At 32.1% G+C, this 12,901-nt stretch overlaps 2 protein-coding genes across 4 annotated transcripts; one reads left to right on the top strand and one right to left on the bottom strand.

The window, feature by feature from the left end:
* The first annotated feature begins 758 nt into the window (after window positions 1-758).
* Window positions 759-3,606, top strand: LOC114390988 (protein-S-isoprenylcysteine O-methyltransferase A-like). Of its 3 annotated transcripts, XR_003662044.1 has the most exons (3): window positions 759-936; window positions 2,285-3,046; window positions 3,172-3,606. XR_003662044.1 is itself a non-coding variant. In XM_028351961.1 (2 exons), the coding sequence occupies exon 2, from the start codon at window positions 2,403-2,405 to the stop codon at window positions 2,994-2,996; it is 594 nt and encodes a 197-aa protein (XP_028207762.1). In that variant the 5' UTR covers window positions 759-936; window positions 2,285-2,402; the 3' UTR covers window positions 2,997-3,606. The 3 variants fall into 3 exon arrangements, 2 of the variants coding, with proteins under 2 accessions (XP_028207762.1, XP_028207763.1); XM_028351961.1 differs by having other exon boundaries at window positions 2,285-3,606; XM_028351962.1 differs by having other exon boundaries at window positions 2,206-3,606.
* Window positions 3,607-5,255: 1,649 nt separating this feature from the next.
* Window positions 5,256-10,903, bottom strand: LOC114389480 (DNA polymerase epsilon subunit B). Its single transcript, XM_028350172.1, has 13 exons — window positions 10,682-10,903; window positions 10,449-10,617; window positions 9,641-9,794; window positions 9,364-9,495; window positions 9,015-9,092; window positions 7,623-7,727; window positions 7,420-7,500; window positions 7,183-7,313; window positions 6,875-6,969; window positions 6,693-6,792; window positions 6,473-6,587; window positions 6,268-6,378; window positions 5,256-5,777 (listed from the first exon to the last, which is right to left on the bottom strand). Exons 1-13 carry the CDS (start codon window positions 10,842-10,844, stop codon window positions 5,634-5,636), a joined length of 1,578 nt encoding a protein of 525 aa, XP_028205973.1. The 5' UTR covers window positions 10,845-10,903; the 3' UTR covers window positions 5,256-5,633.
* Between the last annotated feature and the right edge of the window lie 1,998 nt (window positions 10,904-12,901).

Genomic DNA, 12,901 nt, shown 5'->3' with positions numbered 1-12,901 from the left:
TCAATATATATATAATACTACTTAGACTCGACACACCTTTATAAATGATTATGAATCGAGTAAATTTCTTATAAAATTTTGAGAGTTCCACTTGAGATAAATCAGGAAGAAGAAAAATTATAACTTTAGTAATTCATTAGAAGTATGCTGGAGAACACCATCAAATTAAGAATCTAACTTTATGTTACTTAAGAAAAAAATGAACACCATCAAATTTCTTAAGAAAAATCAAAATCATCTTCGGATTAAAAATAGAATTAGCATATAAGATAATATATAACTTTATGTTACTTATGTTTGTCCTCCTTCATACCCCAAAAAGAATCTAATTAGAAAAATTAAGTCTATTAAAAAAGCTAGATCATAAGGATTGTAGTTAACCAACTCCATTCTAACCAATCATTCATACTCGTTCATTATCTCTCTGTCTCTAACTTGAGCATGGGAGAGAAATATGCTGGAGAACACCATCAAATTAAGATTATGCCAAATCTAATAAGAATATCCTGTTATATATGTAAAAATTGTCATAAAAAAATGGAGAAGAGTGTTCATATTTCATTGTTAAAAATTGCATGATAAGTGATTTTTTGATTAAGTTTATTTTTTTAAAAAAAATAAACATTTATTAAGAAAAAAATTTCCACTTTTTTTAGGAGAGCAAATTATCTGCTTAGAATAAAAAATATTTTTTAAAGAATTTTTTTAAAAAGTTTAAATAAACCGGCCAAAATACCAAAAAGAAAAGGTAACAAACTACAAGTTGAAACGTGCGTTTCGAAATGAATGAATGGGTGTGACCATTTTGCTAGCGCAATCATCTTGTTCCCCAATTAATTAGGTTTTTTCAGAGTATCACATTTTGCATCGATTCATCTACGCACGCCACCGTCAATCATCTCAGCACAACGTTGCGATTCGGACAATCGCAATACGGTACGGTGTTTCGGTTCCTATTGCTTTATAAACGCTGCTTTTATAGTTGCTGTTTCGGAAATGGTGAATTAAATCTGGTACTGTAACATGGAAGCTTCTTTCTCTATTTCCTCTTCTGTTTTTTGTTTCGATACTTGTTAGACACTTAGATTGTTACTTTTTTTTTTTGAAAAAAAAAAAATTCAATTAACTGTAGTTCTCGGAGCTGGGAAGGGGTATTCACCATAGAGTAATTGCGTAATTGATTATTTCTCGAATTCATTCACGTAATTGGGAATGTTGTTATCGTGTTTGCAATTGGCGTTTGCATTTTTGTTAAATGCAATAGAAATAAAAGGGAATAGTGTTTTGAGCTCAATTTATCCTAGACCCGCAAGCCCAAACACCAGTCATCTCCTTCACAGGAACCCTAAATCTGAAACTAACTTGACTCCGCTCTGCCACGGGACGCGGAAACACTCTCGTCTTCACGATCCTGCGATTCTGCTCTCCGACGAGTCTGTGCAGGGTGAAGAATTGCGAGGCTTGCCGCTGGTGAAGAATCACACGATTCGTCTGGCAATCGCATTCAAACACAATTCATCCCCAATACAGAGATTCAGCAACGATTCAGGAACAAAAACGAGACAACCTCCGATTCGTATCGGTGGCAGCTGGAATCGTATCAAATCATGTGAATCATACAATACTAAATACCATGTTTGTGGGTAGTTTTATTTTTTCAAGGCTGTTTTAGATAACCCTGTTTTCTTATCAAGGCTAAGATGTTTTAACTATTGAAAGAATGAGGTAAAAGTAGAACACTAGAGCTACTCAAATTTGGAAGATGGTTTACTTTGCTTGTCATAAATATTTGACGAAGTTCTAAGTTAGTTGCCCACTGCCTAGTGCAACCCTTTTCTTTAATCCGTGATTGGTATTGGCTATTATGTAGAGATTTGCAACAATGCATGACATATGTCGATAATTCGGTTTTTGATACAAGCCAGTGGTGTAGTTTGATCTGTGTAGCCAACCCCTCCATGTGGAATAAGGTTTGGTTGCCTTTGTTACAATTTATTTAGTTTGTCAATCTGTGGATAATTGTGATAGTGGCCTCCACTAGTCAAACACCATGTCAGTGTTCTGAACCTGTAACCTGTATCTTCATTTTTGCATTGCAGTAGTGAAGGACATATTAAAATGTGATTATGTTATCTGAAACAAGCCCTGAAGTTACTGTTTGCTTGAGAAAACTTGAGAATGAACTTAATTGTTTTTATTTTACAGATGTCCTTCTTGAAGCATTTTCTTGGTGACAGAATACAATTTCCAGTACTAATTTTACAATACAAAGCATCTTTTTCAGGTCTGACCTGTACCTCAGATAGTTTCACCAGTCAAGTCTTTCTGTGTGGCATATCAAATTTCATTAGGACTAACCAGACTGCAAAACAAGGCATACTTATTGACTCCATTTGGCTAAAATGACAGAAATCCTTAGCTACACCGCTTCCAGACAGTTATCTCAAATGTTCCTTGCCATTGCCTTCTTTCACGGTTCTGAATATTTTCTAGCAGTTGTCATTCATGGGAGATCAAATGTAACTCTAAAGTCTCTTTTGATTAGCAAACATTATATTGTGGCAATGATTTTTTCGTTGCTGGAATACATCATTGAGATTGTTTTAGTACCTGAGCTAAAGGAACATTGGGTGATCAGTGATTTGGGCCTGGCACTGGTTCTGATTGGGGAAATTATAAGGAAGATGGGAATTTTAACAGCTGGGAAAGCCTTTACACATCTTATAAAGATTTATCACGAGGAGCAACACCAGCTGATTACTCATGGTATATATAGTTATATCCGTCATCCAGGGTACTGTGGTTTCCTCATTTGGTCGGTTGGTACTCAAATAATGCTCTGCAATCCCATATCAACTATTGCATTTGCAGCTGTTGTCTGGCGCTTTTTTGCCAAGCGGATACCTTATGAAGAATACTTTTTGAGACAGTTTTTTGGAACACGGTATGAGGAATATGCCCGAAGAGTTGGGTCAGGGGTGCCATTTGTAAAATGAAGATCTATCAATTAAGTGAGCTGAGCCATATCCTGTCACACCTAATTCAAGTAATAAAGGAAGTTTGAACCATTTTTCTCTTGAACAGTTTTGATCCATGCTTCACATTTCTGGAGGTATAAACTGCTTGCTTTCAGCTTGTGGCTGTACTAACACCTCCTTTCATTATATGCAGCTGTGCTTGTGTGAAGCATCTGAAAATAAAAATCCAGGGTTGGGTTAGATGGTGATCATGTTAAGTTTCATGGTTGGACGAGATTGTTGCAGATTATTCATGGGCTTCTAGCAAGCCTACTGATTTTACCACTGGCAACGATTCTGGAATGCACTGATCAGGCATGCTCAAACAAGTAAAATTAGTTTGGCTACTATTTAACTAGGATTTTGTTGTTTGGTTATCCTCTTTTGGTGATGTATCTTGCTTCAACATTTGCATTCTTGTTGTAACCTTTCATCACTTGCTGGAACAAAAATGCTAAAAACTAGAGAAATAAAATGTAATCACAATGAGCAACAGCGGAACACCATTAGATTCCATATAGATGTTCTAAATGCATTGATATGATTAATGCAAAAATACAAGTATGGAAGAAATAATATTAAGACTTAAGTGATGCTTTAAGTTTTCAATGAAGCATTAATCTTTTTTATTTCAATTTTGTAAATAAAAAAAACGTGATGAACAGATAGAGAATAAATAATAAAGATAATTTAATATAATTTTTTCACTCAATAAATTACTTTTCATAATTTTTGTGAAAAAACTTTATTTTGAAACGAAGGGAGCATTATTGTCGAATTCTACAATTAACCCAAACTTATAATTCTAAGCAGAGAAAATGAATTAATTTATGGCCAATTTTCTTTATAATAATTTCAAATAAACTTATGCAGACTTATTTTTGAACTCTCAAATCAAGAAGCAGGTTAAATTTTAATATTATTCTCATATTTTTTAATATTATTCCAATTGCAACCTAGTGCATGTTTGAAGATGCGTGAAAACGGTCTTGAAGGTGGAGCTCCTAACAAAACATCGTTTCATTGCGGTACACTAAAAAATTGGTCAACAAATCAAATATTTTCATAGATGAAGGTTTACTTTTTAGATAAACCTTCCTTTGAATTTGTAGAGTAATGTCGTGGAAAAATGTGCTTTAAATTTGTAACAATGCTCAGAGGATACTACAACAAGGGGGACTAAAATTTATGGAGAAAAATTGGACATCAACAATTTTATTAAAAATAGGGAAGTTGAAAATTTCTTTATTTTTATTTGTTTTTGGAAAATTGGTCTTTGTAAATGAGTGGAATTTAGGAGTCTGATTATAGATTGGAAAAGGTGACACTATATCCCACTACATCCATAAATATGGACACCTTGTAATTAATTGTGTAATTATTAATAACTTTTAGAAAAAAAAATGTTTGAATCCCAATTTTTTTAAAAAAATGAAGTGATATTGACAATACTTTAGAAAAAGTTGTGAGATTTATTTTAGTCTGATAGTGGATTTCCTTGTTCTAATGTATGTTCTTAGGGGACATTTGGTAGGGAAGAAACTTTTCATGAAAATCTTAAGTTGGGAAAGAATATTTTTTGGAAATATTTTTAAAAAATTTCTCATAAAATTTTTCTCATTGAAAGAGGTGAAAATCTTAATTTCCTGAATTGAAGGTTTCTTTTACTACAATAAAAATATCATTATTTTTATTACAATGATAAAAATATCACATAATTCTTTTGATTCCTAAAAATTATCTAAATATTTGTAATAATTAATTTAACAAATTTTATTTGTTCCTAAGAATCATGATTCCTAAACATATTTCTCTTCTATCAAACATCATATAATAAGAAATTCAAATTTGTTCTTAAAATATATTAAAAGTCACAAGTTTGAGTATTCTTTAACAAAAATTTAGAAATTAAGTTATATAAACATAATGTATGTTATTAAATTCAAATAACTAATTTTATATCAATATTTAATATAATAAATAAAAAAACATAAATGATTATTAATTTTAAATCAAATCAAGCCAACAAGTTAAACCAAGTCATTCACAAGTTTCAATCTAGCTAAAAAATAAAGATTCAAATTAAACCCAAGTCAAACTTGAACCCAAGTTAATTCTTATCAAACCTAGTCAAACTTGATTCAACTCAACATTCCCCACAAAAATTATTAATTATTAATGATGAAAACAGCAGACCGGAAAGCTTGAGAATTGTCATTTCATAGTTACCACGTTTGATGAATTTGTTATCAAGGTATGTTATATCCCTATTTATAAATCATGAAATCATTGGTTGATATTTCAACAATTACTTATCATAGCGTAGTCTCTATGAAGTATAAACTAACAAATATTATCTATCTAAACAAATAAACTGCTTTAACTAATCTAATTTAGTAGATACCTATTATACAGCAATTTTCCCTGGTTAACAAGGCAATTTATATGATACAATACAATTCCGGCTGTCACATTAATCTTCCCAGGAGGAAAAGGCAGCAATTTCAGATTACCAGCTTCATCAATGGCCGTATGTATGATGAAAGAATAGCAAAGCCAAAATGTCCGAGATGCTCATGGTTAGAGGATGACAGCCCAACATAAATTATGCTGAGTTTATGGCAAGGCTGACAATTCAACTTCCTGAGAGCAGGGACGATATGCCACAAATGTGTTGTCAATTGCGAAGGAACCTGTATTAAAACAAGTGATTCCTGTGTACTTGAATGCCTTCTGCTGACTTCTGTCTCCCAAAACTATCTGCGTCATGATATCACAACAAAGAGATCAACATCAGAATATTCTTGCATGGTTTATTACAAATTATTTTCAAGTCTTGACATGTGAAATGCCAAATATAATAAAAAGTGAAGATGTAATAAATTGTTGTTTCTTCCGGTTTTGGTGGGTAAATTTTGGTTTTCCTTTCTATAAAAATAAAAGTTCAACAGTTTAACTGTTAGAAAATCAGGTGACTCAGAGATACACAAATATACAGAATTTACCTACTGTATTCTAACAAATCCCCCCATCCATTTACTCCCATGAAGATGAAAAAGAAAATATGTATACAAAAATGAGTATTAGAGATTCTGCTATTCAAGCATTGCATGCCAATTTAATCAGTCACCCTTCAGTTCTGACACTTTACCCAAAAATTAGAATATGTAGTCAGTTTGCAAAGTAGCAATTTATATTCCTAACATGAGTTAAATATCTTTGCCACAAAAAATTCAAATATGAGCAGTACCGTGTGTGGAGTTGGATAAAGATAAAGACAATGGTCATAATTCCAGATGATGGGTTGTACGGTTAGAGGAAGTGGACATAGATGACTCTGATGGGTTATGGTAGCAACAAGCTGCAATTTAAACCCAAAATTCATTAGTTTCAAGATTCTAGAAACCAAAAGTTACCAGGTAAATAAATTAGAAAACACACGAGGGACAAACTACATGTTCAAAATGATCACAAGTCTCTTCTGTAGAAGGAGGCATCAAACATGAACGGCGCATTCTATACAGCATATCCTGGCGGAAGAATACAATTTCTTGGGTATAAAATTTGACCCTGTAGCCAAACCGATATATGTAGTAAAAACAATCAGCTTCCATACCAATTATAAAGCACAAAATTAATGATATCCCATGCAATAATATTTAATGTAACATTAACCTGCAGGGGTTGCTTGAAAATATGGCATTGGGAATGTGCTTTTGGAGCTCTTCAGTTAAATATTTTGGTAAAGCACATCTAGGAAGAACATTTGAAGGACCTGGATGAAATTGCTGAAAGTGATGTATGACACAGGAAGAAGAAAAATAGAGAGCGTGAATAATTATCAACAATGTCAATACCTGCATCATCAGGACCTGGAATAAACAGAAATTTACTGTGCTCTTTTAGTCGTGTATGGGCAGCAATCATTTCCCCCAGCTTACCAAACTGCATTCTGCATATTAAGGTTTCTAATGATTTTTATCCTTACATAATAAATATCCTTTTTTAAGCAATGTTAAATAATGACAACATTGTTTATTAAAACTAATTATAATGATACGGCACATCAAATAATATAATCTAATCCCAGCTATACTTTCCTAACTCCAAACTTTTAGTTATCACTGTTAATGAACAAAATACAAACATCGTAAGTGGAATTCACCTGAGGCTCGAATAAAAATGAAATGAAAGGTTACATGGCTTAGAAGAGAAGTTTCCCATGAAAACAAATAAGGAAGGAACCACTATCTCCTTCTCAAAGCCATCCAGAACAACCTCTAGCTTTTTCAAAGTCTTCTCTAGGAAAAACAGCATCAAGATTACATCAAGCCACATACTAATAACAAGGTGCTTAAGGAAAGGAAGAAAAAAAGAGAACCAAATAAAAATTTCAAATTACCTCTTCATTGTCTAGCCAAATATCAGAAAGTATAATAAACATGTCATTTACTGCTTTTTCTTCCATCTCTGCCAGTCTAATCTATTTAAAAAAGGTATAGGAAAGATACATTTTGTGGGAATATGATACCAAACAAACTTCAGGTTTCGTAATAATAATAAACTTGCATCAGCTTAATACAAGGAAGAACATCATAAAGATACAGTTTCCTCTTTAGTGAAAGTACCCGCGCCAAAAAAGTCATGCCCTGCAAGTAGTGTAACTGACTTATCTCTATCCTCCAAAGGAGGAAATCCACATGTTAAGACCTGCAGAAAGAAAAAAAAGAAGAAGAAGAAGAAGCACCAATTATGTAGCTAATAAAGTGAAAATATCATAAGTCTGAACAAATGGATAAGTTGTCAAGATTAAATCAACTTCAACAAGTCCAAGAACATCATCAAATTGTATCAAGATTCAAACAAATAGGCAACAATTTTCTAAGCTTCTGTACATTAGGAATGCAAGAGCCAAGAAAGCATTTGAAAACAGAAGTTAAAGGTGCTCATTCCTTAGCTATTAGCATCCTTCAAAGTCATCAATAACCAAGTATATATACAAGAAATTCCAGTGTGTTTTAGTGGTTTCTTTAAACAAATCTTCTTCACAAGGCATGTGCATTCAAAGGTAAAGACAATATTGTTTAAAAATGTAACATATAGGAGAGAATGAATGTTTCCCGACACATAATTTATTCTGAAGGTTAATAAATTGCTCCATACTACAAACCATAATATTATATGATTAAATTTACAAATTTTAGGAACAGTCGACAGAAGCAATACAAAAATAAGTCTAGTGACTGTCCAAGTGTCCAGTTAATCTAATCATGCATTCATGTAATTTAATTTCAAGTAGAAGAACTATACAATTTTATCGTTTGATATTTACCAAACATTTATGCATGAAATTCTGGTTTCCTAAATATGATGACTTTTAATTCCATAAACATTTAAGTTACAAACCATTGCTTTCTTATCTCACATTTATTTTTTATTTTAATGTTTTTCTCTAAGAGATGAAATAAAGAAACTAAACCCCACTCCTTACAAGCATATATATAACAACTTAGTTTGTACTTATGGAGACACTTGCACTCTTGTGCAAGTGGCATCACTCGACCATCATATGTTAGGAATAAAGACAAAAGGCATATAACATCTCAGATGCAAAAACTTCATCTGGCATCTAAAAGGTTATTTCCAATATTATTTGTTTAATTCAGCTTTAGCATTTGAGTTCAGGTTTATTTAAGGGCATGCATAATATTCATTGTTGGATCAGATAGGGAGTTTGTAAAACAAAACTAAACTTATATCAGTCATAAAGCTGCTACTAAATGTTCAGTAATCTCCATCCTGAATAAACTGATTATCTTGATAAAAACATATACAAGAAGGAAATTAGAAGTCATAAAAGATGCAATCATATCTTTAGTGAACTTCATGTTGAATAAATTGACTTCTGGAATACAAGAACACACAAATCAAATAACTGATTCGTTTTACAAAAAAATCACATGAAGCAGACAGATATTGAGATGGTGTAACAAGAACCTGAAAAATACCCTCCACAAGCATCTCCCCTTCAGCCACAACTATAGTGTTCTCTGAAAAGAGTCCTGTAGTTATCCTGTATTGCTTGTCAAAGAAACAGATGACAATACATCCATGCTTATAAAAAAATTGAGCTGTTATGAGTTATAGCATACAAAATCAATAAAAAAAATTATGAAGACAGGACAAATATATTTTAAGCACTTTGAACCAAAGTCCTCGAATCACTTGGATTTGAGCATCTCAAAAGGAAGAAAAATTTAATTTACTGTAAAACATTTAATGAAATTATGAAGCTCTTACAAAATAAATAAACAAAAAAAATTATTGTCAAGATACTAAAGGATATTGCATTGGACAAGTTGATTTTAACTGCAGCTGTAAGGTCTTCCAAATAGTAATGGCCATCCTCCAGCTGAGATATTACTCCCATTACCCATCTTCTACCTGTTTGCCCAACCAGAGATTGAATGGGAGATATCTGGCACATCATAGCATAAAGTTACATATTAATCCTCCTCAAAACACCAAATTGAATGTATGAATTTGAATGCACACTCGACCATAGTTAATATCCAACTGACTAATTAATTAAAGTTCATAGCGAACTAGAGCACCCATATTACCTCACAGCTCCCAAAATGTGAAAATTCAGATTCAAAAGCAGGCGCTGAAAAATGCTGGTCACGAGAGAGCCTCTGGAACAACAACAGAAACCTTTCCCTGTACAGATCTGACTTTGCTGATGCTTCTCCATGAATAGATAAGCTGCCTGTGTGCCTGGAAGAAAAGCATGAAACACAAGAGCATGGACCTAAATTTGGGTCATATGATAATCAAGTCCAAGCCAACAACCAATAAAAAAATTCCAATAAATTGCTTAACTGGCATATCTCATGTAAAATATAAAATCAAATTATAATTTGTCCTAAATTAGGGATGCAGAAGCAGAGTCACAGAATACACTTCAAAACTCCATTAATGTAACATCAATTTCCCCAGGCTTTCAGTTACATATCAAACTTCAGTGTTTATGAACTTCATCTCATTTTAAATAAGAGTACAATAAAACTAACAACAAACACCAAAGATAGGTACATCCTCTTCAAGGCCAAGGTAAAATTTGGGGAAATTACCAAAAACAAAAAAGTAGAAGAAAAAAAAAATGAACATTGGCATCTTATCAGCAGTTCCTTTTTTTTGTGATCTTTCCTAGAAAATTTTAATTCCTAAAAAATTATTATAATCCTTTCTAAAAAAATTGACAACTTATCACTTGTTGCTCTAAGTCAAATAATCATTTCTAATTAGTTTCTATCAAGTCACACACACATTATTTCAAATTAAACAACATGCATAGATGAGTTGAAGGAACTTCCGGCCACTATTAATTTCCAAAAGGCAAATCAAGCAAGGGACGGAAAAAAAACTTACTCGTAGAACTGCTTTCTGCTATAGTCGTATTTATACTTGGGGATGAGGAACGCATCGACGACGCGAATGGCAGCGGCGGCATCGGAGGTTTCCTCGGTGGCCTCGGTGGCTTCCAGCAACAGGCTGACCACGCGCTGCACCGTCTCCTTGTCGATTATGGTGGATTTCACTGCAATTTGTTCAGTGTTTGAGAAAATGAATCGAAATAGAAAGAATTGAGTTAGAGAGGTTACGAGATGAATCGAGCTCGACGAGGAGGAGATCGATGGCTTCGTCCTCGTCGGGGCCTTCGAAGCGAGATGCGAAGGAGAGGATCTCGTTCAGAGCGTCGACTTTGAGGTTGTAGCCTCTTATCTTACACTTCCTTTGAACCTTTTTCCTCATTGAAGCATTCATTTTTTTTTCTCTCTTTCTCACACGCACTCTCTGTTGAACAGAATAAGAGGGTTAGGTTTAGCGGCTTGGCGCAGGAAAAAAATAAAAAACCTCTGTTTCGGAAGAAATGGCGGGAAAATGAAGGAAACGAATAATTCTCAAAAGCCCAATATGAACAACGCGTTGGGCTTTCTATCCCCCCGCCCCCACCCCCACCCCCAACTTTTTAAAATTATTTTACGAAATTGCCCTTGACGAAAATGTGTTCCGTTGTGCTATAAATAAAGACTGTGATTTGGTAAAGCAATTACAACAAACAAATGAACAACAAAATATGTTTTCATTGTATATCATGTCACAAAAACCAATTATCAACTATTCCTTTGCGTTAAATTTTGAACACCTTATTTTTTGTCACCATGACATTACTAGGTATTGACAAATTTCGTTGATGATTAATTTTCGTCGGAGAATCTGAATGATCATTTTTAGTGAAATTTCTTCTTTCAGTCATGTTTTTTTTTCATCCACAAGACTTGAATCCGAGATCTTATTTAAGGAAATCAAATTCAATAACACTCAAACTAATAGTTTGTTGATATTTTTGCACACACAAATTTAACACAACAGAAACATAATTTAGTTGTGTATTTCAAATGAAAATAAGTTTCTATTGTGTGATTAATTATATATACAAGTTATTTTTTTGAAATTTTTTTTGTTTTAAATGAAATTAAATTAATTATGGCATATGTTACTATTTTAAATAGTAATATAATTAATTATGAGGCAAACTAATTTAACAAAAAAAAGTTTTTTGTTGTATTTTGTACAAAATTGAAATATGTTTTTCTTTGTATTTCCAGTTTTTGTTGTGGACCAATACAAAACAAAAAAAGTGTTTATGTTTTGTATTGCTTTGGCACACCACACCCCTACAAAAAAATTGAAACACATATTTCCATTTTGTATTGTGAACAGAATAAATGTGTTCCCTTAAGAGTATTTTTGAGAGAAAAAAACGACAAGGAAACATGGGAGTGGACTTAGAAATAATTAAGTGGGAATAGTATTGGCCCAAAGTCTCATCTAGTGGGATAAAGCGTTGTTGTTGTTGTAGTATTGGTCCAAAGTGTTCAGCCCCTGAGCCCATATATGAGTTCTTTATTTCAACAAAATGAATTAAGAATTTGAATTTACAATTTGGGATATGCAAGATACATCCTACTCTACGTAAACAACTCTTATAGATTAAAATTATGTTATTTTTTGTGCTCATATAAGTCACTCATTTTTAATTTAATCCATATATTTGTTGGTTTGTAACTATAGTTGACATTGTAACAATAATGAAGAATAATAACTAAATTAAAAATGTTTTTTTTTTCAAATAATATTGGAATTTAGAATCTCATACCAAGTAAATACATAAAATTAATGTGTATTGGTAAAAATGTTAGATCGTCCAATTGATCAAAGTAATATTTTCTGTTCCAATAAAATTATAATTATATTTTAACCAATGGAAAATATCTTGGATACTTATGAACATTTCTATTTTTATATTTTTGGTAATGTACTTATCAACATTTCACTTTCTTTCATTATTTCTTTGCTTGAATATGTTTTATAAGCTCAATTAAAGACCACTTTGCTAAAATAAGATTAGCTCGAATATACTAGATCGCCTCGTACTAAATAAAGTTACACTCGTTTTGTTTATATAGAAACCAAATGTTTAATAAATTAGAATACTTTTAGAGATTGTTTTTAATAATTTGATTGTATATAATCAAGTAAAATTAGTTTTATATTGCATATGTGATATAAAAATGTGACTTTCAAATAATCTATTCTGTTTATATTGCCTAAAATAATTGTATTTTTTATAGTGAATTTGTTTAAGAAAAGACTATAAAATTATTTGTAGTAATTTAATTTGTATTTAAATTATTTAATTAAGGGATAAATAGCAAAAAAAAAGTAACTTACAAAATGTTTATTTTAAAATCTCCAAATAGGCAAATCTGTCATGCTTGTCAACAACAATAATCACCTCATTCCACTAGGTGATATTA

Source organism: Glycine soja, chromosome 16 (genome assembly GCF_004193775.1).
Source record: "Glycine soja cultivar W05 chromosome 16, ASM419377v2, whole genome shotgun sequence".
NCBI classification, from domain to species: Eukaryota; Viridiplantae; Streptophyta; class Magnoliopsida; order Fabales; family Fabaceae; genus Glycine; species Glycine soja.
The sequence above is the reverse complement of the archived record's forward strand: the minus strand, read 5'-3'. Positions and strand labels throughout refer to the sequence as shown.